The 26,139-nt window shown below is 49.2% G+C and overlaps 2 protein-coding genes across 2 annotated transcripts; both read left to right on the forward strand.

Moving 5' to 3' along the window:
- Positions 1-4,811: 4,811 nt before the first annotated feature.
- Positions 4,812-8,680, forward strand: LOC101764176 (probable xyloglucan endotransglucosylase/hydrolase protein 28). The gene is made up of 3 exons (XM_004983482.3): positions 4,812-5,214; positions 5,340-5,440; positions 7,646-8,680. The coding sequence occupies exons 1-3, from the start codon at positions 5,022-5,024 to the stop codon at positions 8,408-8,410; spliced, it is 1,059 nt and encodes a 352-aa protein (XP_004983539.1). The 5' UTR covers positions 4,812-5,021; the 3' UTR covers positions 8,411-8,680.
- Positions 8,681-20,382: 11,702 nt separating this feature from the next.
- On the forward strand, positions 20,383-22,603 carry LOC101764587. Its single transcript, XM_004983483.3, has 3 exons — positions 20,383-20,581; positions 20,700-21,190; positions 21,813-22,603. The coding sequence occupies exons 1-3, from the start codon at positions 20,515-20,517 to the stop codon at positions 22,377-22,379; spliced, it is 1,125 nt and encodes a 374-aa protein (XP_004983540.1). The 5' UTR covers positions 20,383-20,514; the 3' UTR covers positions 22,380-22,603.
- The last annotated feature ends 3,536 nt before the right edge of the window (positions 22,604-26,139 follow it).

A 26,139-nucleotide genomic window follows, 5' to 3' on the forward strand; every position in this document is an offset into this window, starting at 1 on the left:
CACCCCATTGAGGCAATGACCCACCCATAGTAATAGTACATACGAGTATAGACTAGTAAAAGACTAGTAGCAGCAGCAGGCTGCTGTGCATCACAGCTTAAGGTCGGTCGTGTAGACAGGTGACCGTGAACGGGTCGCCGACGCCGAGTCGTTGAACGGTTCTAAACAAAGCCTAGCCGCAGATTAAAAGGAAGGATGCGAATACGATGACGGTCAGCCCTCCACACTTCCACAGTAGTAGTAGTTTTCCGGGGTCGGAGATGGAGCTACTCATCTGACGACGCAGACAGCGCCGAGCGCAAGGATCCGCGCGGGGTCTCGACTGGATGGATAGGCATGGGCAGCCGCGCCAAGATAATCGTGGACCTGTCACCGTACCTGTCCTCCTCTCCTCTGTGGACTGGATGGATAGGCATGGGCAGCAGCGATGAGCGGAGCGACACGACACGAAATCTGCCAGTGTGGGCTGAGGCAGCTAGCTAGATTTACGTAGCCACGTAGGTAACAACCTGATCAGAATGCATGGCTGTGCCCTGCCCTGCCCTGCCCTGCCCTGCCGCTCACGCCCGGCGTCTGTTTTAGGGAGCAAGATCGAGCGGGCGGAGGTACGTGTCCGCCATGCCGCGAGCCAGCACCAGACCAGAGACCACCACAACACAACACCGCGGTTTGCTCATCGGCAGCAGGGGGCTTTTTTTTTTCTTTAAGCTTTGCTCTACTGCATGCGTGTCTGCGTCTGCTCTTGCACTTGGCAATGTGGTGTCGCATCACGTGCCCTTCACTGGAGCCTCGCTAGAAAGTAGCCTGTAGCCACGAAGCTAGGAATGTGCTAACTGCGTAGGAATGCTCAACTTCGGAGCTCGTCGGAAATTCAGAACATAGCTCCTCAAGCAGCCTGTTACCTACTTGGTACCATATGCTCGGACTCTGTTCATCAAATTTCACACCACGGTACCGTGCGACAGATCATCATCACGTACGTACTAGTTTCTATGTTGGGCAGTGGTCTCGATCGTAAGTTCAGAAGGTCGCGGTCGCGGAGCACTGGGGTCAGTCCAATGGAAACCGCTTCGTTCTTTGACCTATTACACCTATCACCTTCACCTATGGAGCGGCCGTTCGAGATGGGTTGGTGAGCTGACAGGATATGGCCACTTGTGATCCATGTTCGACAATCTTCCCTCCACTCGGCTTGTTCGCTTTCCTTGTCAACGTACCAGTCCTCCTTTCAAAAAGACAAAAGAAAAGGGGAAAAAGTCCTAGTGCTCGGGTCTTCCTGGACCTCCCCCCTCGCACACAAAAATCTGCAGTAGCGCCCATGCCTAAGCTAAGCAAGTAGCTAAGCGGATCGGTCCTGTCCAAGTGTCCATCGATCTGCGCTGCTCAGCCTCCACTACTAACGGATGGATCGTAGCCCGGATCGCCAGCCAGGGGGCAAGATCGGCGGTGTGCGGTGTCCGCCATGCCTCGCGCCAGGAAGCCCAGCGCCAGCATAGCATGGCACTGCGGCCAGCAGCCGCACCTCGTGCTGCAGCTGCTCGCGAGGCATCATCTGAGTCAGAGAGCAGCGGCGACCTCATTCAATTGGCTCTGCTCAGTACGGTTTAGGGTAGTAGCTACTGCACTTAACAGCACGGTGTCACATCATGGCCTCACTAGCCACGAAGCTACGAGTGTAGTAGCTGCATACTAGTGCTGAATTTAAGAGCTCATGCATAGACGGTACTCCCTCCCTACCGGTTTAACCATTCGTGAGATTAAAATTTTTTATAAATTAAACGCGACAATAGCATATGCTCATCAGTCCTAATGCTCCAGCATGGTGTTCACTAATATATGTGGGCCCAATCTGGGTTAAAAAATATGAAGAACTCCTGCGGCCCACTGTAATAGTGCTAGTTCCGTTTGACTTTTTTTTTGTTCCGGGACATTCCAAGTGTAGACTTGGCACATAGTTGCCTTTCATGGTTTTTTTTTAAGTTGTATATTGCTGCATGTCGGCCACCTTCACATGGGGATAGTAATATCATTGCTATTCGTACTAATTTGCTCCTTCAAACTGGAACGGAGGGAGCACACACCTTTGTCCTCACGAGGATGACATTCTGAAGTATCAAAGCAAGAAAAAATGATAACAAGTTAGATAAAAAGATTTATAACAGCCCTTATTACAAAGTCAACTTCTATTATTTTCTAAAGTCAAGCCAAACACGAGTAACTCAGTAGCCTCTAGCTTTTTTTTAACAACCCCACCAAAACGTAGTGCCGACTCAAGTTTCTCCAATTCCAGTGCACCGAAATGCACAAAGAAAAGTGGCACATCCTTACTATAGTTCTCTTGAAATCGTGTGCTATGGGAGCTCCGCTAAACCGACATATTTTCTGCAACCCAACTTGAAACGCTTCCTCTGCTCCTCCGGTGGAGAAGCCATTTCCCACTGTCCTCAAGAATGAGGTTGAGTAGCAACTGCCGGAGCTGTATCAAAGCAACCGCTGAAAAGCAAAGAAGGAATCCGACTGCGGCCTTGTTTAGTTGGCCAAATTGGAAGCTGCTAAATTACTGTGCTGGCACTGTAGCACACTGTAGCGTTTCGTTTGTATTTGTGAATTATTGTCCAAATATTGACTAATCAGGCTCAAAAGATTCGTCTCGCAAAGTACAACAAAACTGTGCAATTAGTTTTTAATTTCATCTACATTTAAGTACTCCATGCATGTACCGTAAGTTTGATGTGACGGTGAATCTTCTTTTTGCATAGTGTCAAAGTTGGGAGTTGGAAGAGAAGTAAACAAGGGCCGCATTTGAGCAACAGGCACTTGAACTAGACAGGCAGAAGAGTCAGGTGTGTTGTGTTGGTTGCTGTAGCGTGGTCACAACCGACTCCGTGCGTGCTACCTGTGCCGTGCGTCACGCTCACGTTTGCTCCCTTCGTTCGTTGGTGCTCGGAGTTGATTGGAATTGGGGAGAGAACGAAAGAAAGAAGAGGAGGCGTCCGATTACTACGCCGGCCAGTCAACAGCCGCCCGCCGGTCCGTCTCAGACGCAGGGTTGGTGCAATGCAACCCAGCTACTACTCGCAGAAGCTGCTAAAGTACGGCCGCTATCAAGTCACGTGGCAGCGTTAGCGTACGTTACAGCCCGAATGAGACGAGTCGATAAGCTTCTGGAAGCCGCGTTGACGGCTCGTGTTGTGCCCTCTGTCGTCTTCACCGCCCGGAATCACACGTCTGACGTGTCAGTATGGGCCGCCTACTCGCATACTTCTCGTCGTGCTTGCGTTGACCGCCAATATACTCACCAAGCAGGAATGAAGAAGAATCTGACCGCCGGGTAGTCAGCATCTGCTGTTGGGCCGCGCGATCAAATTGTATAGTGGGTCGCTTGGGCTCAAAGGCCCAGCATTCGTGTGACTGGCTGTCTGTCTGTGTGTTTGTTTGTCTGTCTGTCTTGTACGGACGGAGTTGATCCTAAAATGGGCTTCAGCTTGGCCCAAAGACACACCACAAATTTTTGCATTGCACATGTTGGAGTATGATTGTATGAATGCAAGCTCATACATGTTGCATCCATCCACCCATTTTCCTTCCCGTCGATTGCGGGGGGTTTCCTCCCATCCGGCCGTGACCACAGCCGTCGACGTTATGGTATGTCAGTATATGCAGATACAGATAGCAGGTAGATGCTGAGCACACAAACGGCAGGCGACACCGCGACAGGCACTGGGCTTATAGCTTTGGACTTGAGAGGATCCATCCGTCCGTCGATGGGGTACGAATCTCTCTCTCTCTCTGGCTGCACCTGCACTGTTTGGCTGGCAAACGAAGGTCGTGATCGCTCCAACTCCGTCCAAGGTGCAGCCAGGAGATGCAAGGGCATGGCATGGCATGCCGACCCGCTCAGTCTGTGCTGGAGTAGATAGCGGCGCTGAAATGGGATTCCGGGGGGCCGCTGGTTCGTCGTCACCAGAGGAGGTCACATCGGCATGCATGCGCTAGCCAATTGATCGAAAGCGGGAATGCGTGTGGACAGCCGATCAGTTCCTCCTGCCGTCCATGCTCCCTCTGTTTCATGTTTATCTCCTTCTCCTTCCGACTGCTTTGCCTAGATTGATGGGTTAACATTGCTATTGGTGCGTGCTCACGTGCTGAGCTTCTGGACACTGGAGTAGATACTGATGACGGTTCCTTCTGTGACTAGTGCAGGGAGAGGGTGAAACGTCGCCGTCGAGCACGGACTCATTCGCGGTGGCACGTAAAGAAAGTTACTTATCACCACACTCTAACCCCAACACACATGCAAAGAATCGGTCGGTCGGTCGGTCTTCATCACAGGTCGAGCAAACCTATATTATTAGTATTACGCATACAAGTTAGAAAAGAGAGAAAAAGATGATGATGCTGACGATGGGCGTGTTTGAATTGTACGAGTGCCGTGGTCATGTACTCCTTGTAGATGCAACCATGATTCTATGGCTAGCTCTTAACGCTACTATCCCACTGCCTTGTGTGCATATATGCGTAGCCTTTTGACAGGTGACACGAAACGAGTCGTTCAAACACTAGCTCTGCGGCTTAGTTTTTCGTTTTGTCTAAATCATGCGTTCAGGACGAGGTACAAATTCGTGCTGAATTGTTGTTGTCCCTTTTCCGATTGTAGTTTTGTGCTGAGTTGATTGGAGGGAGGAGGCGCGCGTCCATATCGCGATGACGCCCGGCGGCCCTTTCCTTCCATCCACAGAAGCCATTTTCACCTAGCTATCTCAAGGAGATACGTATATAGCCTACCCGCACACATCATCATCTGTATAAGAAATAAAGTAAGAAACGAAGAGCAACAAAAATACAAACAATTCAAAGGGGGAGAGAGAGCTAGCTCAGATAGATGAAGTCGCGTACTCAAACGTGGAGTGGCGGTGCACTGCACAGGTGTACAAGTACAACACCAGCAGGCCGGCCGGTACCGTTGTTCGGCCATATATAGGACGCACTGGTATGTGGTAGAGGTAGCTTAGCAGCTAGCCATGGCGGCAACATGTGCCGCAGCTCTTGTTGTTGCGCTGATGATGGTGAGCTGGGCGGCGGTTCTCGCCGCCGCGTCGCTGGACACGTCGCCGGTGCCGTTCCAAGCCGGCTTCATGCCGCTGTTTGGCGGCGACAACCTCGTCCGGTCGCCGGACGGCCGCTCCGTCCGCCTCAAACTCGATCGCCGCACGGGTAGGGATAGATGCCTGCTTTTCTTCTTCAATTTTCTGCAGCATCTTTGTTTCCTCCTCTTGACTCCTTTTTCTTTCTTCTTCTTCTTCTTTCTTATAACTGATATGATGACGATCATCGATCAGGCTCCGGGTTCGTGTCCAAGTCGGCGTACCACCATGGATACTTCAGTGCTTCCATCAAGCTGCCCGACGATCACACCGCTGGCGTCGTCGTCGCCTTCTACGTAAGTTACTCTCCATCTGGTCTCTTCTTCCAACACCCCGGCCTGTTCCATCGATATATCTCTCCAGTACAATATGCGAATAGTTATTGATACCTTAAGATTAACGGCATCTAGCAAACTAAGTACTTAGTGTTAATTTCCTTTTTTCTTTTCCCCATGGCTAGTTGTAGCGAACATGGCCCGATTCCTTACACTAGTCTAAAGTTTTGATGTGAAATCTGGTGGCCATATTCCTTGTATCAACAAAATTTTTGATCCCCTTAAAAACAAGAAAATTCGAGGCCCTGCCCGTTGGCGGGTATCAAAATTCTGAAGTAGTAGTCTTGTTCTTCACATGCATGAACACATACATGCGTTCTTCTTCCCATCATTGCTACGGTGGTCTGCCAAGTAATCGGTCATCTATCGGCCATAGAAATTGGCGATGCATCATGACCCGGGTGCGTACACAAGTTGGTTACCAGAAAGTAAGGTAGCTATCTAGTTTCGCTACGGCATGCACTACAAATGGAAGAGAAGGAACGGCTCGACCGAAAGGCATATCAGTTCACCTCGCTTTATTAGACGTGTCGACGCACGCCGTCCGAACGAACGGAAAGTGCAGGCGCGTGGAGGATCGGACCAGACGTCGTCTTCGTTTTCCTCTGGCCACAAGTATTGGACTAGACATCTAGATGCACACTGCCTTTATTATCTAAAAACAAATCTAGATGCACTACATCTGTGCGGTTACAGATATGTGGTTTATTAACTCTTAGTCGTAACTAGGTATCCATATCTATCAACTGGATTAAACAATCTGATCCTCTGATTGAAACGGAGTTGCATAAACATGTTGTCTGATTAACCGAGAGAAAAACAACAACAAAAAAAAACAACACTGCTGTCCGTGTGTCCTTTGTTTGTTCATTGTACCTCACCATAAAAAAAACAACAAACAAATATGTTTGCTCACGGCCGGCCGGCAAAGTGGATGTAACGGAATCCGCATTTTTATGGAGTAACTAACGGCAATGTCCTCCTTTGTATCTCATTCGTTTCGTCTACCTTTGCTCGCTGGAAAAAAGTAGTACACCATTGGCTTAGTGGTTATGATCGAGTGGTTGATGGTTAGTTGCTCTAAGCCAAAACATCGTTTGATGATGATGTCCATGAGGCATGTTGGCCGCCCATGATTTGCCTAGCTCCATGCTGCTGAGTGGAAATGGTAGGAGACATGTACCTGTCGCGCACTCACATCTAGTAGCTTCAGAATCAAAGACGAAGTGGGCGGCGCCGGCGGCCCGGCACCTTCAAAAAATCCTTCCCTTGCATCACCTTGTAGACACGCATTGCATCTTTATGCTTCCTACCCAACACGTGTCATGTGATGCACGTACTCTGCTACGCCCAGTATGTCTTAGGGAGTGTCTATAGTACACTCGAGCATTTCCAGGAGCCCATACACTCGATTTTTTCCACCATCAGATGGGCATGCAACGGTTCCAGGTGGTCTTCAACCTTGAGCTTTAGCAGGTCAAACGGCACGACCTCCGCCCCCGCCCCCACGTGCACGTGCCGCCGCCCAACCGCGGCGTGGTAGGGTCGCGCCGGAGGTCCGCGGCCGCGGCGCCACCCTACCCCGCACGCGGCTCCCTCCTTCTTCCCCATCCCCGCCTCCCCGCCGCCGCCGTCGCCGTCGCCACTGACGCCCCCACCCCAGCTCCCCCCCACCGGATATCCACCGCCGCCTCGGCCGGCGGCGTCACCGGCGCCTTGCCCTCGCCGCCCTGCTCCCGCCACCACCGCCGGGCCATCCTGCCGCCCCCAAATCTTTCTTTTAAGACCGCCAGATTTCGGTGAACCCCCAACTCTAATCCCAACCCCGAAACCGAATCCCGAACCCCAACACTAACCTCATCGGCGCCGTCGCCGGGGTTGGGGAAGACGAGCTCCTCTGCTACTCTTGCTGCGGCGCCTACGGCGCATGCGCTTGGAGCCATTCGGGTGTGAGAGGCCTCCCAATACTCGTCTGTTAGATAGCTCTCCCCATGTCTTATTATTGTTCTTTTTCTTCAGTTCTTCTCAATCTCAAAAGACAAAAGTGTCTCTGATTGCTCATATCTATTTTCTGTTCTTTTAATTTTCCATTCATTTTAGACAAGCTTCAGTGCACTGTATGTCTGAATGTGCTTTGTAGTATGTCTGAACTGAACGTGCATGCAGCTGTCGAACGGCGACGTGTTCCCCCGCAACCACGACGAGGTGGACTTCGAGCTGCTGGGCAACCGGCGCGGCCACGAGTGGCGCGTCCAGACCAATATCTACGGCAACGGCAGCACCTCCCGCGGGCGCGAGGAGCGCTACCTCCTCCCCTTCGACCCCACCCTCCGCCACCACGCCTACGCCGTCGCCTGGACCCCGACGGCCATCGTCTTCTACATCGACGGCACCCCCATCCGCGAGGTGGTCCGCGTGCCGGCCATGGCCGGCGACTTCCCCTCCAAGCCCATGTCCGTGTACGCCACCATCTGGGACGGCTCCGCCTGGGCCACCGAGGGCGGGCGGTACAAGGTCGACTACGCCCACGCGCCCTTCGCCGCCGACTTCTCGAAGCTCGTCCTCAGCGGCTGCCCGGCCGCCGTCGGAGTCGGAGGAGGCGGCGGCGGCGCGAGGTGCGCGGTGGCGGTGATGACGGCGGAGTTCGCGGTGATGACCCCGGCCAAGCGCGCCGCCATGCGGCGGTTCCGGCGGCGGCACCTCCTCTACACCGTGTGCCACGACAGGGTACGGTACAACGGCACCGTGTTGCCCGAGTGCGACGACGCCGACGGCTCCGAACGCGACGACTTCCACAGGTGGGGCGAGTCCAAGCGCGTGTCGCACAGCCGCCGCGGGTACAGGCAGCCGCAGCAGCTGCAGCGTGAGGACAAGGACGCGGCCGGCGGCCGACCCAGCACGTGGCCGATTGGAAGCCTACGTGCAGACTAGTATTAAGTGACGATCGATCTGTGGTGTGCAATTAGGAGATTGATGAGTTAATTAGTGGACGTCGAGGATAGACATATATAGCATTGTAGCTACAGGTGTTTCTTGCATTGGTTGGGTTTGCATTTTCGAGGTGCCCAAAGATAAAGAGATACAGTACATTACGGCTATGCACTCGATCGATCGATGCTTCCATATATATACGGTTCTTCTTTATGTGTGTTACCTAAAATTTTGTATGAACAGCTCTAATACAATGCATGCATTCCTCTATGAACTTAGCGTAGCTCAGCTGGTAAGATTTCTTGTGGTAAAACCTACCCACCCGAGCTCAAGTCCCCAACTCAGCACGAGTACTCGCATTTTTTTGAATTTATTTCAGGATTTAACCGACGCTATTCTTTCAGTGGTAAGCGACGTGACCGTCGACAGCGATGCGCTAGTGGTGACTTCGTTAACCTTAAAAGTTTGCCGGCTCAGTCTTTCGGAGGTTCTCATAGGGTAGGGTTGCATGCGTGTGTTTGTAGGGGCGAGTGTGCATGTGTTTGTAAGCGTCCACGTCTGTACCGTGTGATTCGCAAAAAACAAATGCATGCACATCTCTTTGTAGATACGCAATGCAAAGCTCAGATCAGCAACAGTTCATCGTCAAGTACTTTCCAATTTTCACACTATCAAGCTTTAGTTTTTTTTCCAACAATTATGGGTCTGTTTGGAACCCTTGCCGGCTGATTGCCAACAATTATGGGTCTGTTTGGAACCCTTGCCGGCTGATTGCCAGGCCTTACCGAGCAAGGCTACCAGTTTGGTAACTGCTTGCTTCTTATCCTTGCCCAACAAACTTGCTCAGCTGGGCAAGGAAATCCTTGCCCATGCAGGTGAGCCAAATCGGCTCTTCGGCGTGGGCAAGGTTCGCTCGCTTGTCACCTCACCGACTCGTGTGCATGCGGTGGGCAGCCGAGCTACAACGGAGTCAATAGCACCGCCGCAACAGCCTACGCAGGTGCGGAGTTTGCTCACCAAATTGAAGTTCTTCAGCACCAAATCGAGCTCTTGCCACCGAATCGAGCTCTTCCACCACCAAATCGAAGTTCTCCAGCACTAAATCGAGCTCCGTTGATGCCGAATCGAGCTCTTCCACCACCAAATCAAAGTTCTCCAGCGCCAAATTGAGTTCCATTGTTGCCGAATCGAGCTTTTCCACTGCCAAATTGACCTTCACGCTCGCCGGATCGACCTTCTCCTCTGCCAAATCGATCTCCGCTGCCACCAAATCTACCTTCGTCTCCATCAAGTGGAGCTGCACCACCGCCAAGTGCAAGGCAAAGGAGAGCTGGCAAGAAAAGCAAACGCGACGTTAGAAGCTTGCTTTACTTTGCCAGGCAAGGCAAGGCAAGTGGGCAAGGCGAGGCGAGCGGACCAAGCGGACCCTATAAAAATCCTCAAATTAAAGAGATTAGCAAACAAATCAGTAAATAATCAACTCAACCTAAAGAAATTTGAGTGCACCTTTCGCATCTTATGCCATATCGCGAATAATGCCGGTCAAGACACTATCCTACATCGCAATTGCCATCAAAGAACCAGCATTGTAGGTACAAAAAATGCCCAACCTTAACTTGTTGAGTTCTCCGGTTGTCCAGGATTGGTAAACCAGGTTACCAGGAGTTCAGGACATACTCAGTTGTGTAACAGCTATAGGTGCTACGAAGTGATAGAACATCATCAGAGTATCTCAAGCAAAGCTACCGTAGACTGGGATGCGTGGTACTTTGCCTCTCATCCTTTTGACGCTCTTCATTAGTTTAGTTCAATTACGTATTTACATATTTTTACCCATGAGTACATGTGCCCCCTAAGGTATTTCCCCCCTCAATCACCTTTTCAAATAGCATATAAAGAGCTTTATGAGATAATAGAAGAAATCTGACTCCAGACATCCTCTAACGAAAGTGCATTATACCACAATTGACATTCATGTCGCAAAGGACATTTCAATTTTGTAAGAGCGGCATCTTTTTTATAGGAGTGGATGAAAAGATGAACATTTTCTAAAAATGTCTTTACGCACTGTAGCAATCCATGCGCACCTAGAAATCAATTTTTAGGTACGGGTGATGCCATCACCTGCTCCTAAAAATAAATATTTTCAGGTACGGGTGATGCCATCACCCGCTCTTGGAAATGGTGATTATTTTCAGGAGCGGGTGATACCATCAAACATGGGTGATGACATCACCCTCACCTAGAAATCGGTTTCTAGGTGCGGTTAAAAATCATCATGAACAATTTGACGTCGTGCTGATTCAAGATTCTTTCTCTCCCCCTATCTCTTTCTCCCCTGCCATCTCTTCCCCTCTCCTCTCTTCTCTCTCTTAACTGCTATCTCTTCCTTAGTTCGCCTTATCCTTTCATCTTTCTCCCGAGTGTCCCTGTTCTCCCATTCAACACGGTGCATGTGAGGTAGGCAACCACGACGACGCAGGCGACCATGGCGGTGCAGGATGCATTGCGGAGACGACGGCATCGGTGGGCGGTCGCCAGCTGGGTGCAGCTCAAGCTGGTGCATCGACTGGCACGAGGCCGCTCACCCGCGGTGGGCACACCTAGACCTAAGCAAATCTCGGGCCAGGCCGGCAAAACATCCGGTTTCTTCGGGCCCAAAATCTCCACCCAAGCTCGCCCATTAACTCTACCAGGCCAACAAAATCGGGCCCGATTCAGGCTGGGCTTGGACTCGGGCTGGGTCACCCACCATTTGTTTGTTTAAATTTAATTCATTTTATTATTCAGGCTAGGCTCGAGCCCGCCCATTTTTTTCGATCCGCGAAAATTAGCGCCACGCCCGGCCCTAAATGAGTGTCGGGCCGGGCTTAGCTCGTCGGGCTTAGGCCAGGCCGTTGGGTCGGGCCTATTTTGCTCAGGTCTAGGCACACCTACCCTCGGCTGCACATGGGAAGTTAGCAGTGCTAGCAGCAGAGGCCCTGGCCAGCACTGACGGCGGGGGCCCTAGCCAGTGCAGAGCCGTGCACGATGGCAGATGCAGCCAGCCTAGGCTCTGGCCAGCATGGAGCAGCTCTCGATGGCGATGCGGGAGGCATGCAGGGTGGCTAGATCCGATAGGTGGTGCAGTAAGCGTGGGGCAACCCTACCATCACAGGTGTGGCACGTCTGGCTTTGACGTGAGCGTGACTAGCTCCGGTGGGGGCAACGTGGTCCTTGTGGGTAGGCAGCTCCAGTGGGCGTGGGCCTTGCAATGTGGCTCGGTCATGTTTCTTTTTGTATTCGACTTCCAGGAGCGGATGACAGCATGGTCCGTCCAAGAAAATGGATTTGCAGGTGGTGTTCTAATTGCTTGGATATTGCCACTCGGGTAGACACTTATTCAGTTTATGTTCACTTCGCTGAACAAGAAAGGCGCAATTGGTGGTTCACCAAAGTATATGGGCCGCAGGAGGATGAGAAAAAGATTCTTTTCTTGCAGGAGCTTCGGGATATTCAGTCATTGTGCATCGGGCCTTGGCTGGTAGCTGGGGATTTTAACTTCATTTATCAATATATTGACAAAAATAGTGCAAATCTGGATAGAGCTATGATGGGAAGATTTAGGTGCTTTCTAGATGATATGGAAGTCAAAGAAATACCACTTTTGGGGCGCAAATACACTTGGTCTAATGAAAGATCCTCCCCTACCCTTGTTAGGTTTGACCGAGCATTCTGTTGCCTTGGCTGGGAAGAGATTTTCCCTAATTCAATCCTGCAAGTGTGGCTGCGGCAGTATCAGATCACTGCACCCTTATTCTTTGTTTGAAGGTCAGCACTTATGGCAAGCGAATGTTCCATTTTGAAAGTTTCTGGACAAAGATACCAGGTTTTACTGAAGAAGTTCAACAGAATTGGGATGCTCCCGTGGCGAGTACTTGCGCGGTTGTGGGTCTCTTTCTCAAACTGCAGCGGTTCAGCAAAGGGCTCCAAAAATGGGGGCAATGTAAGGTTGGGAACATTATGCTCCAGCTGGAAATGGCGAAGGTGATCATCCACCGATTGAAATTGGAACAGAGTCCCGAGACCTTGTAGCAGGTAAGGAAGGGCTGCAGAAAAAGCTCGAGCTCCACTGTCTCGGCTTGGCCTCTCTTGAACGAACCATATCCAGGCTGCGTTCAAGAATTCCTTCTAGGGTGGGGCGTTTACTTGAAAATGACAACCGCCTGTTCCAGCAGCAGGGGCCTTGCACGAAAGCAAACCGCCCGATTAAGTAGTAGTTGCTTCGCTGATGGGCCCAGTGAGGGGGGCATTGTCCCTCAGTTCTTACCAACCTCAGGTGTGTAATCGACATCTAACTTATTATCTTCTATTTTTCGGAATAGCCGCCTCCATGGCCTCCTTCATTCTGCATGCAAATACATCATTCTTCCATCAGCATGTTCGGTACAGAAAAAAGAAAAATTTCATTGCTAAGCTTCAGGTGGGGGGGTCAGTTGGTAACCTCTCAGGAGGACAAACAGTTGGCTGTCTTGGACTTTTATGAAAACCTGCTTGGTTCCCCCGAGGAAAAGGAATATACCCTTGACCTTGTTGCTCTAGGAGTTCAACAGCATGACCTCTCCTCTCTTGATGATCCTTTTACAGAGGATGAGGTATGGGAAACTATCAAGGACATGCCACTTGATAAATCACTGGGTCCAGATGGGTTCACCGACCACTTTTACAAATCTTGCTGGAACATCATCAAGGCTGACATCATGTCAGCTCTCTTGGCCATCCAGCGGGGACATGTGTTTCGGTTCAGACTCCTCAATTCAGCCTTCATCTCCCTTCTCCCAAAGAAGTCGGATGCTCTTATGGTAAAGGATTACCGGCCTATAAGCCTTATTCAATGTTTCGCTAAATTGGTAACAAAGATTATGGCTAACAAACTCTCCCCTTTGCTGCCTGGGCTGGTCTCTACCAATCAAAGCGCCTTCATCAAGGGAAGAAACATTCACAACAATTTTCTTTTTGTCCTGCAGCTGGTAAAATCTTTGCACAAGAAGAAGCAAGCCCATATTCTTCTCAAGCTAGATATCTCTAAAGCATTTGACTATGTTTCTTGGTCGTTCTTGCTTGAAGTCTTGCAGTATTTGGGTTTTGGACAGCATTGGCGAGAGCTTATCTGCCTGATTATGTCCATCTCTTCTACCAGGATTGTCATGAATGGTCAACTAGGGGATTTGTTCTCTCATCACCGGGGTCTCAGATAGGGTGAACCCCTTTCCCCAATGCTATTTATTCTTGTGATGGATATGCTAAACTCCCTAGTCCAATTTGCAACCAGAGAAGATCTCTTGCAACCACTGACCATTCCACAGGTTACACATTGGTTGTCTTTCTACGCGGATGATGCTGCAATCTTCCTTAGACCTTCAACTAATGACCTTCAGGTCATGAAACTTCTCCAGGACATTTTTGGGCATGCATCAGAACTTCGTACCAACTTGACAAAGTGCTTAGCTTCTCCCATCCACTGCTCAAAAGAGGATATACAAAACACCTCGGAGATCCTGGCTTGTGCAACTAAGGATTTTCCCTATACCTACCTGGGCCTCCCACTCACCATCCACAAGCCAACAAAAGAGGTGTTTCTACCCTTGATTGACAAGATAGCATATTACCTCCCAAGTTGGAAAGCTTCTTTGATGAATAGGGCTGGACGCTTGGTAATGGTCAGAGTGGTGTTGACAGCTTCTCCCGTTTACCAAATGATAGTTCTGAACCTCCTAAAATGGGTAATCAAAGCTATTGATAAGAAGGGCAGGGGTTTTCTTTGGAAAGGGCAAAAACAAGTTAATGGAGGTAACTGTCTCGTTTCATGGGAGAGGGTTCAGCAACCGCTGGAGTATGACGGTTTGGGCATTCATAACCTGGAGCTCCTTGGGTGGGCTCTACGCATCAGATTGGCTCTGGGCCCAAAAAATAGACCCTGCTAGGCCATGGGTTGGTCTCCAAATCCAGGTACCTAAGAATGCACAAGCGCTCTTCAGTATTGCCATGGAAGCAATTGTTGGGAATGGCGAGTTTGTCCTTTTTTGTGCTGATCGTTGGTGGAATGGCAAAACCATGGAGGAATTAGCACCTAACTTGTTCAAGGCAATTCCAAAAAGAATAGTTAAAAGACGAACAATGGCTCAAGCACTCCAAAATCGGAATTGGGTGAAGGACATTAAGTGAGCTCTAACAGTTCAGGTGCTTTTGGAATATCTGCTAATTTGGGATATAGTTGATGAGTTGAATCTACGGTAGGATGTTCTTGATCAGTACTGCTAGAAGTTAACCAGTCAGGGACATACAACATCAAGCCTATGTATGCAGCCTTGTTCATTGGAACAATCAAATTCGTCCCATGGAGGAGGATCTGGAAAAGCTAGGCTCTATTTCCCTGCAAGTTCTTTCTATGGTTAGCCATCAACAATAGATGTAGGACTGCAGACTTATTAGCTACACGAGGTCTGCCCCACCGTGCTACATGTCCCTTTTGTGACCAGGTTGAGGAATCTATTCAACATTTACTAGTTTCATGCATTTTCAGTAGCCAGGTGTGGTTTTTGGTCCTGAATCATCTGAATTTGGGTACTTTAGAGCAACTCCAAAACCTCCCTTAAAATTGCCCCAAAATCTTATTTAGGGGAAAAATAAAAAAAACTTACCATCCTTCCCGTAAAAATATGCGGACGCGAAAAACACCTCCGTCGCCTCGCATATATGTGGGGGTGTGGTCCTTCCCCAATCCGACGATACGAGCAGGTGAGAGGGAGGAGATCAAGCAGGTGCGCGCCCAGGTAGCCCAGCCAGCGACATGGGGTGGGCATGGGCGGGCATGTCCTCGGTCCCCCGCCATGAGCTGTTTTGCTCCATCCCTCACGCGGCACAAGGAGAGACCAGTGTGGCACGAGTTGAAGGCAGGGTCGGGTGAGCTCCATGAGCGGCACGGCCATGGCCAGCTGTTGTGAGCTTCGCGAGCGGCGTGGCCATGGCCGGCAGGGGTCAAGCTCCGCGCACGGTGCTGGAAGGGCTGGCGGAGATGGTGAGCAGGCGGCTAGGGGCTCGCGTGCTCCACCGTGGGAACGGGCGAGCTCCTGTAACTACGACACGAGTTTCTTTTTTATGAGCTATGCGAGCTCTAGCTGTAAACCCTGATGAGCTTGTACTCATCTCTTTTCATAGGAATTTTAATTAATCTCCATCCAACCATTGAGCTTCAATCCAAGTACAGGCAAGGCACGGAGCAGAGCTACGGGCCGGCATGGTCAAGCGCAGGTGCAGGGGAGGATTGGAGGCGCGTGCGAATCGGCTGGAGGAAGAAGAAGAAAGCATGAGATAGGGAGAGAGCAGGGAGGCACCGGGCTGAGCCCAATTATGATGATGCGATCTATTTTTGAAATATTGGGGGCTAGTTCTTAGCAATATGCTATTGGTTGATATCTTTTGGGGGGGGGAACTTTTTGAAAGAGCCCCCAATACATAATTTTGGGGAAGAACTTTTTGGGAAACCCTTGAAGTTGCTCTTAGTGCCCACTTGATGACAACTCGCTTCTCTAGTTGGTGGGGAAAAGCTATCAGAACGGTGCCACATGATTTGAGAAAAGGGCTTAATTCTCTCATCATCCTTGTGGCCTGGGAGATTTGGAAACACCAGAATTCTTGCATGTATGAAGGGTTAGCGCCAAACCTTCCCAATCTTATACAGGTTGTGGCTGATGAATGCACCCCGTGGTGTATGGTAGGTGCCTCTAAACTCCAGGAGCTCCTTGCTAGGTCATTGGCTCCCCAAGCTTAGTATGCTTGCGGTCTTGGGTCTGGTCCTTTTCTTTTCATCAGTGATGCAGATATACCCTTGTTAGGAGTGGGTGTTGAGTGTTAACCGGCTCTAAAAATATGTTGTGTAGTAGTGAGTACACAACAAGCCTCATGAAACCTAGAAGAAACATAGAGAAAGATATAGAAGTACAAAATCTTCAAATTTGAACTCAATAATTCATCATGTGTTGCTTGTTTCGTGATGTCAACTTTTACCAAATTGACAACCAAACCAACAGCACACCACCATATTCATCTTCACACAAAGGCCAATAGTGAATTGAAGCATGACAACCTGTAGTATAGCAGTATCCAGTGACATGAACCTCCATGTAAAGAAAGTTTTTCACAACAGCACCTCCATAGAGGATGTGATGTGCACGAGCTGAACGTAGATCAGTTGGTAAGGTTCTTTATGGTGGAACCAACCCATTAAGGTTTGAGTCCTCGACTTAGCACTAGTGTTCACATTTTCCTGGATTTAACTGGTCCTATTCTTTTAGTGGTAGGCGACGTGCCCGTCGACAGTGAGTGTGGTGACTTTGTCAATCTCGAAGATTTACCACCTCAGTCTTTCAAAGGTGCAAGTAGGGGTAGGGTTGCATGTGTGTGTTCGTAGGGACGAGTGTGCGTACATGTATGTGAGCGTCTGCGTCTGTACTTTGTGATTTGCAAAAGAAGAAGAAGAAGAAGAAGAAGAGCCGCTGCTAGTCCGGACTGTGATGATGTTTTTACCATGGAGAACAAAGTAGGGACACAGGAAATGAAAGTGCATCTAGGCTCCTAAGTGGGTTTTGATGAATTGAATGACAAAATGATTAAAGGACTAACTTGTTTGCCTAAGATTGTGAGCAGGATTTTATTTTCTTATATTCATAGTGTAATATTGACTCATGTGTATTATATGGCTCACAATGAAGATAGCAAGTAAGTGTGTGATCCCATAATGCAAATGAAAGATCAATGACAAGCAAGGGTGAAGTGAAACTTGGGGATATGTTCTATGATAGTTGATCTATAAGTCTCCAAATCATGTCATAACTTGATTGACGAGTGAAGGGATCATGAAGAAAAGAATAGTGATATTCACAATCGGACATTGCAAGACCTCATGTGTATATGATAAAAGGACATAAGCTTATGTGGTGCTTATTGGTCTTATTATTGGAAACTTGCAATTCATAGGATATTCTTTATCAATCAAGAACAAGCATTTAAATAGGATTTCAAATGGGAATTCATTGTTGATGTTAAAAACAAAGCTAAACTTAATGTGGCAAGAATAGGTGAAGAAATCAAGCGAGATACTAGAGTGAGGGACTAAGCAAGCTTTGGTTAAGCGACGGCTTGGACCATGTGCATTTTGCTAAGGTGAAGTGGCTAGTATCCGGGGGGTTTCAAAGTATCATATCTAAACCTTACCGAGGGATGCAATGCAATGCATCTAATCTATTATGGTTGATAAAATGGAGTGACTTAAGGATTCAAGTATATCTTATCATTAACGGAGAATCTTAAGTCACTAGCTCAAGTTAGATGTGCAAGATGATGGCGATGTTGAGAGCCCTCAAGATGACATTGATTTAAGTATGACATGTATGAAGACTTACAAGCTCATGTGGATGATATTGTGTTTATATTTGATCTTGAGTATAAGTATGTCGTACTATCAAGAGGGATGCAACATTAGCCTATTGACAACACCAAAAGTACTCTTAGTTGACCTAACTGAGAATACCCTTAAGAAAACCCTCAAGTATGGTAACTGTCCCAGCTCAGCTAACAATGGTCATTCAACCAGTGGGTGGACCGAGAGTGAGTGTTTGAGAGTTTTTGGGCTAACTAGACCGGTTTGGCAGACCAGTCTGACCGGTCTAAGGGTAACGGCTAGTTTTTCAAACCAGACCGGTTTGACAAGTCTAGGAACCGGTCTGACCAGTTTGAGCAGTTCTAACGGCTTGTTTCTAGTTGGTGGGGGTATTTATACCCCTTGACCCCCTCCTTGGTGGGCTGCTAGTTACACACGCATTTGACTTTATCTAGTGATCAGAAAAGCTCTCCCTAACCTCTCTTTGTGAGACTTGAGTGATTCTTGTGAAATCTTTGAGTTGGGTTGAGACAGTGATCTTGTGTGAGCATTAGAGAGCTGAGAAGAGCAATCCATAGCTTGAGCACTTGTGGTTCGCGTCGAGAAAGCTCTTGAAGCATTTGTTACTCTTGAAGGTGTGCCTCCTAAATGGCTAGGCGTCGCCGGCTAGCTCCTAAGGTGTGGTGAGCAGCGGCAAGTTTGTGAGGGCTGCGATCTTACTTGCTCAAGGAAAAAGATCATCTAGTGGAGACGAGGAAAGTGGTTGAAAGAGGCCCGGCTAGTTGGAAGGGAGTTGAAATAGACTCGTATTCCTATAGGCTCCTCAACGGAGATGTATGATTCATTGCGGTGAATCTGAATTTCGGATAAACAAATCCTCGTGTCTTCATTTGATTTGCTTCACTTGTTGATTTCTAACAATTACTTGTACTTCCGCTTCGATCTACTTGGGTGTGCTTGTCTTGGTCGCAGGGACTACTTTACCCTGCCAGAAATCATCTACAAAAGCCACTCTTAAGTTTGATTGGTGTTAGAAGTCGAAGAGGGACTCGAGCAGCACTTGGTGTGTGCTCTGCCCTGGACCAGTCTGACCGGTCAGAGCAACCGGTCTGACCGGTTTGATCTGGGCAGTGCTATTGACTGGGTTGAAGTTTTATAAATTGATCAACTCACCTATTCACCCCCCTCTAGGCGACATCTCGGCCCTTTTGGGAAACGTGACAACTCCTTCAAGAGGAAAACAACACCGTAGCGTGTTGCCATCATCTAGAATGCACCAGGACTTCATACAAAGAGTTACTCTCTCTGTTTCAAATTATAATTTACTTTAACTTTGTTCAAAATCAAATTGTTCTTACTTTGACCATATACTTATAAAAATATATTAATATCTATAGTACCAAACAAATACACTATAAAAATATTTTTCATAGCGAATTTACTAAAACTTATTGGATGTTGTAAACGTTGGTGTTTTCTTATAAAATTGGTCAAAATTAGAGAAGTATGATTTATCACAAAGTTGAAGTGTACTATGATTTGGAACGGATTGAATAGATAATTGCACTCGGTGCACAAATAGGCTACAAGTGTCGTTTATTAGTGTAACATATCTTGTGCGTACCAACACGTGCACAGTTTGTAGGGTCAGAATGCATCCAGTGCAAGGAAGTGCATCATGTGACTATGTATAGCCGCCGAAATTGCTCCGCCAGAAAGAAGTGTGGATCATTTTAGACTCATCTTGATGTTGATACAACCTGCAACCAGGGCTGGGTGGTACCGTACGTGCGTTCAGCTCTAGTTACATAGGGCATGTTTGGAACCCTTGCCCGCTCACCTTGCCTGGCAAGGCCCAGCAAAGCAAGGGAAGAAACGGCCCCGTAATTTGGTTTGCTTGCCCAGCACAGTGACAAGCAAAGCTAGCAGCTCAGAAGCTCGGCAGAAAGGTCAACATCCAGTAGCAAAATTTCTATATCAAGTTGTAGAGCTTGCGTGTCCTCCCATCATTGATTCGTGGTGACATGCGGCACTAGAGCAACGAGGCTCGCTTGTGCGGGAGAGCAGAATTGGCTCGCCCCGCCAGGCAAGAAATTCCTTGCTGCGGTGAGCGAGATTGCCGAGCAAAGCAAGATTTTTCATCATGTTTCCAGATATGGTTGGCATGTTATTCACCTTGCAATAGTTTTTGCAACTCTAGGTTAACCTGCTTCTTTTTTTTTTTTGAAGTAAAACCTGCTTCCTTTACCAGTTCTGTTTGTTCAACCGTGGTCCACGAAAGGCCACTCAGGCCCACAAACTAAGAAACGGCCGTACCCCATCATCACCTCTTCCGACTCAAACCCATGGCCCACAAGAAGAACAAGAGCGCCGTTGCCGTGCAACAGCCCAGCCCAACAGCAACAAACCAAGCAACGGCTAGTACAGGAGGGGAGCAGCGAGGCGGCGCCGGGGACGCCTGGCCTTCGCCGTCTGCGTCCGTCCGTCGGGGACAACGGTCATATTACCGTTGTACTGCCACGACTCCAACCCTTTAAAGCTCCCTCCCCACGCGCCCCTCCGCCGCCGTCTCCACCCCCGCTTCCCCACTCTCTCCCTCTCTCGCTCGCCGTCTCTTTCCTCGCGCCGCCGCTTCGCCCAGCAAACGCGCGTGCGCCCTCCTCTCATCTCGCCAAGAAAAGCACCGATGGAGACGCCGCTGTCCACCAGGAGGATCACCCGCTCGCTCGCCGCCGCGGCCGCCGCATCAGCCCGTGAGTCCTCTTCTCAAACTTCACCTCTCTGTTTCTTGATCGCCCCGAGATCTCTTTCTTGAATCTTGACGAGTTCTTGAATGTGTTTCCCGACGATGCCTTCTCCAATTTTGCGCAGAGAAGAGCGCCGCCGCGGGGACGGATTCCGCGGCCCAGTTCTCCCTGGCCAAGAACGCCACCGCGGGGGAGCCCCAGCCGCGCGCCGCGCTGCACGACATCACCAACGACTCCCCCATCGTCGGCCTCGCCGCGGGCGGCCTCCACGGCACCGACAAGACCCCCGCCTCCACCGCAGCCAAGACCCGCCGCAGGGCCCCGCGCCGCACGCCCGGCTCCGGGGAGGCGCTCCTGCGCGGCCAGGTCAAGGCGCTCCTGCACAAGGTCGAGGAGGAGCAGGGATGCGCCCCAGCGGCTCTCGTCAGGCCAGCACGCATCCAGGCGCTGCTCGGGGTCTCCAGGTCGCCGGCCCAGCTCCTGGCGCCCACGCCGGCCAACACGCCGCAGATCGGGCCCGTCCCCGCGGCCAGGGAAGGCCTCCTGATGCCTGATGGCGTCCCCGTGGTGCCCTGCGTCCTCGAGGAGGAGGAACTGCTGCTTCCTAAGCTGCAGGTAATTTAATTGTCCATTCAGCAATCCCCCAAGGATAAAATCGTTCTGGTTTGTAACGTGATTGGTAGAATTGCCATCCAAGATTTCTGTTCTGACTTCTGAGTAGTAGATTTCAAATTTCAATTATGAAAAGGTTTATTTCTTGTTCTGAATCTGATGCAGAAGTTTGTGTAGCATCTTGTTTAGCTTTACTCTTTAGGCTCCTTGAATGTCATGCCAACTCTGTTCAAAGTTGACAATGATGCTGATTGTTCTTCCACCTTGTCATATGCCATTGAGTAGTTACTGACTTTGTTGTAGTAATTGCACCATGATACTGATGTCATGCCAACTCTGTTCAAAACTGACAATGATGCTGATTGTTCTTCCTTGTCATGTGCCATTGAGTAGTTACTGAATTTGTTGTAACTTTGCACCAGGATACATTTGCTGAATTTCTTGGTGATGCATTGTTTTGCTTTATTTTAGATCACTGTATTGTTAACTGCATCTAACCTGTTCTGAATGACACTCCTATCAGAACTGCGAATTCATTTCTGTCCTCTTACCACCAGCACGATCAACCTGAGCATTGAGTAGTTACTGTTGCACTTGTTCCTAAGCTGCTACCCTTCTTGTGCAGATCATTGCAGCTCCCCTGCCGCCACCTCAGCCAGAGGAGAACCTGGGCGAGTGTCAGCTGAACCGTGCGCTGGTGTTCGACGACTCCCCTGAGAAGTCCAGCGCGTCCAATGGGTCGGCCGTCTTGTTCCAGGAGAGCAGTACTGGCAGCTGCAATGGCAAGTCGTCATCACCTGAGGACGACAGCTCCTCGGCCTGGTCCATTCAGGTCCATGCCAGCTCCGAGAAGGGCGACGAAGAAGAGCTTGGCGTGGAGGACCTAGGAGAGTACACTGAAGAAGAGGAGGAGTGGGAAGAAGACAGCGACGACGAAGACTGCTTCGATGACCTGTGCGAGGAGATGAGCAGGATGACCGTGGTCGATGAAGAGGAGAGGAAGGCAGGGCTGCCACAGTTCGAGGGGAGGCACACCCGGTTCATCTACAACAGCGACGACGAGATCGAGCGGGAGGAGGTAGCGGATGCAGCTGAGGCGAGGGCGGAGCTCGGCGCGCTGATGCTCAGGGACCTGCCGGTGCCGGAAGGCAGGCACCTGCGCTTCCAGGAGGACGAGGAGGATGAGGAGTGAAGCGTGTCAGTTGTGTTCGGATTCGGGTATCTGCAGTGGTTGTCATTCCCTGACACCAGCCAAACATTCTTTTGGGGGTTCTTCTCTGTTTCTACATTCTGATTCTGTATTTTGATTCGTGTCTCAGTTCTTCGGAGAACACAAATTAAATTGTATTGCCAATTCAACTCTTCTGAAATGCAAGTATAGGCCCCAGTTACTGAATAAATATCTGTTCTATGTCATTCGGTGCATCAGAAATCACTATGCTGCACATTCAGATTTTGTGTTTTTCTTTTGGATATTTCTTCCTAGAACATTTAGAGGCCTTGTATTAAAGGAACTAATTTCTGCTATAGCCTCTGGGCTTCGGGGCCTGCGCCTCTGGGCTTCTGGGCTGTGATCTTCATTCTTCAGAGAGCACGGAGCATAGTTCTGAATCAAACAGATCAAGTTGCTGGCTGTGTCCTGGATTCCTGGGACTGTTATCAGTCTTGTCTTGATTCTTTCCGCCTTTACTTTGTGTGAATTGTGATTATGCCCTTTCCATTATGTTTGTGGTCATGGTTGTAGATACCATCGAAGGGGGATAATCTTGTATTCTGCGGTCAGCTTCAGTACCCGTCCCTTTCAATGTAATTCAGATACTGTCGAATAAAAGCAACAGGAACAATATAGATATGAGAACAGTTTCTCTTTTTTGGGATATTGGACCAAAAGCAGTTTTCTAGTTCAGCTCTCCGATGAAAGAATTAAACTCCTTTTAGAAGATGAAATATAGAAACTGGTGGTGCAGGATAGGAGAGGTTGAGGAGGGGAAATCAAAGAGATGGACCGACAGATAGGACAGAAAGCGACATGCAGAAATGTGGCCTGTTGACCCTCAGTTTGTTTTCATGTGCCTTTTCCTGGCATCGCGTTAAACTCACCCAATTCTCTGACTTTTCCGTGGGTTGCTTGCATGCCCTGGGCCCTAGCAGACATACTTGGTAAAGCACTGCACTGCCAGGTGCCATCAGTTAAAGCTTCCCTGTTTAATTTTTGCGTCATTCAGTCCTGCCGACCTTGAAAGGGTCAAGATGCCTCTTGATGCCTGAATATAATTTTTGCGTACTTTAAAACCTAACATCAAGCCCTAATGTATTCTTAAAGATTGTGTCTATTCTAAAGGTTTGCAACCTAATTCCAACCCTACTCTAGTATGGTAAATTGAAATCTGGAAAGTAAATGTGGAATTTAAGAGCGCAAAGTAAAGAGAGGGTTAGAATGCCGATTTTTTCCCAAGATATCGAAGAGTCGACACTCTCCCCTAGTCCTCGTTGGAGCACCCACGCAAGGGTATAGCTCCCCCTTGATTCGCGCAAGGATCAAGTGCTCACTAGTGGTAATCCATTCTCCACTCCGGATCTGCGGATTCGAAACCGAGCACAATACTTCTTGGGGCTTCTCACAAGTCACCTCCTTGAGAGCTCACCAAGAACACCACCACCAAGCCGTCTAGGTGATGCCAATCACCAAGAGTAACAAGCAAAGACTCTCACTTGACCTACACAAGCCAAAGAGATGGATGGATGCACACTTGCTACTCTCCAAGCATTAATGATATTCTTAATCTTCAATTAAGAACTTCTCAAATCACTTCTAGTGCTTAACTTGCCTTTGGTCTCAAAATAATCCTACCAGCTTCACTGAGTGCCAAGAGGACTGAAATGAACCAGCCCTAGGAGTATTTATAGACTAAGGCAACAAACTAGCCGTTGTTGTTCATGTGCACAGAAAACGCCATCACCGAGGTGACAACTCCAAAGGGTCACCGTATGGTGCAACCCGAAGGACAACTTTGCAACAGTCACTGACACATCACCGACTCATTTGGTGCACAATCACTCCTTCCACCGTATCAATTGTTGTGACGTTATTTATCATCCAAAACAACCCGAGCCATTTTTAGCCCATCGCGAGCCGAGCCGATCGCACCGACTCATTCGGTGGCACCCACCAAATCAGTCGGTGGTCACAATATCCCACTGACAGTGCCAACTCAGCCGCTATGCACCGACTCATTCGCTGCTGAGCTACTGTGTCCATCGCACCATCTGGTGATCCTGTGCATCCCTTAGCACACGTCTGTGGTCACCGACTGATTCGGTGACACACAGTGTGGTCACTGAATCAGTCGGTGACACACAACTCTTCATTTTCAATGTATGTAACTCGTCCAATTCAATTTCTTTAAGTTCCACCGCTTCTTCATCATATCCCAAGGCTTAAATTAAGCTACCTAGTGCCTAGTTTCACAAGTGTGCATCCACTCAACTCAAGGACTCATCTAGGTCAAGCTACTACTCTTCGTCCCTCTTCATAGTACAGCCAAAGGAAAATAAAAGACCTACACTAATCCAAGTATCTCTCAACACCAAACGACACTTGGAACTAGCTTATCCTTAGTCTTCATGCTAGTCCTGAACCGATACAATTTCAATCTCATGATGGGGGTCCAAGAATACCATGAAAGCCCATCATTGCACCAACTTATTTAATGCTGCTGCAAAACACACGTTAGTCATAATGATCATGTTGTCATTAATTGTCAAAATCGAGTTAGGGCCTAGATGCTCCTTCAGACCTCACACTGTGTCATGGTTTAACTAATATTATGATTTTATTTTGACTCGATTTTAGTAAACGAAATGGGCATCAAACCAAAAGGCAAAATTTGACCTCTAACACTGCCGATGAACTTTTCCAAACAAAATTACATGAAACCACAGCAACAAAGACCATGTGCGAACATTTTGGTAGTTTTCGTTTAAAATTAGCCTATTTTAGGAAACTGGTATGCCTTACTGAGCCATAATGCTTTGACAGTTTTTGCCCATGGTATTGCTTTGAAGCCCCTCTGCCATAATGCCATTCACATGTGTGACCTTGGCAAAATAAAATACAAAATTGAAATTGTTTGTGCGCGCGCGTGTGTTTCCTTCTGTTAGGAGGTAAGCTCATCAGCTAGGGGCAAATTTAACCAGATGATAGGAGATGATTGCCCATCGGATGGAACAAGACAGGAGGCATCAGTCAAGTGGCTGGTGAGTGTGTGGGCGGCTAGTCGAGTCGTCCTCCCTTTGCCGGCATGCAGACGCACAGCTCGCGCGTACACACTAGCCACCGGAGGTGATAGCGAGAAGACGCCGTGCAGTGCAGCTGCGGAATTTTAATCTATGGCCCGGTTGTGGTACCTTGCTCGTACAGTCTCCCCCGTGAGGCCCTCTAGACTATATAGTACGCCGATGAATGCGACGTGCTGCGGCAATCTGCAGAGAACTCGGCGAATCAGTCAGCAACACGTCAGCAGCAACCGGCAACCGAAGCGTAGTCGTGGTTGCCTGCTGCTCCCGGTCACCATCACCGCCTTAACTCACGACATGCTGCTGAGGTGGTGGCGGAGATCAAAATGCGTATTGCTGAGCAGGAAACGTATTTCCAGATGCGTGTAACTGGTAGTTAAAGTTAACCGATGATGGAGTGGTGGGCAGCTGAGATGAGATTCCCCATTTGCAGCGGCAGGCAACGCAGCAGCCAGCAGCCAGCAGCCGACTGCCACTCGATCCATTTCCATTCTCCATACCATCAGCGCTGGCCACGCTGCCGGCTGCCCACCCAAGTCAAGCGAGGCGGGTCTCCCCTGCTCCTCCACACCACTCCACTTGCTGAGGCGAGGCGTCCCGTCCACCGGCTCGGCTCTCCCTCCCCCGGTCCGGCCTTCCCCCTTTACGCCACGCCC

Source organism: Setaria italica, chromosome IX (assembly GCF_000263155.2).
Source record: "Setaria italica strain Yugu1 chromosome IX, Setaria_italica_v2.0, whole genome shotgun sequence".
Lineage (NCBI taxonomy): Eukaryota > Viridiplantae > Streptophyta > Magnoliopsida > Poales > Poaceae > Setaria > Setaria italica.

Coding starts and splice junctions, on each gene's coding strand:
- LOC101764176 (XM_004983482.3), top strand. CDS start 5,022: ATGGCGGCAACATGTGCCGCAGCTCTTGTTGTTGCGCTGATGATGGTG. Junction 5,215..5,339: donor CAAACTCGATCGCCGCACGG/GTAGGGATAGAT, acceptor ATCATCGATCAG/GCTCCGGGTTCGTGTCCAAG. Junction 5,441..7,645: donor GCGTCGTCGTCGCCTTCTAC/GTAAGTTACTCT, acceptor ACGTGCATGCAG/CTGTCGAACGGCGACGTGTT.
- LOC101764587 (XM_004983483.3), top strand. CDS start 20,515: ATGGAGACGCCGCTGTCCACCAGGAGGATCACCCGCTCGCTCGCCGCC. Junction 20,582..20,699: donor CGCGGCCGCCGCATCAGCCC/GTGAGTCCTCTT, acceptor AATTTTGCGCAG/AGAAGAGCGCCGCCGCGGGG. Junction 21,191..21,812: donor TGCTGCTTCCTAAGCTGCAG/GTAATTTAATTG, acceptor CTTCTTGTGCAG/ATCATTGCAGCTCCCCTGCC.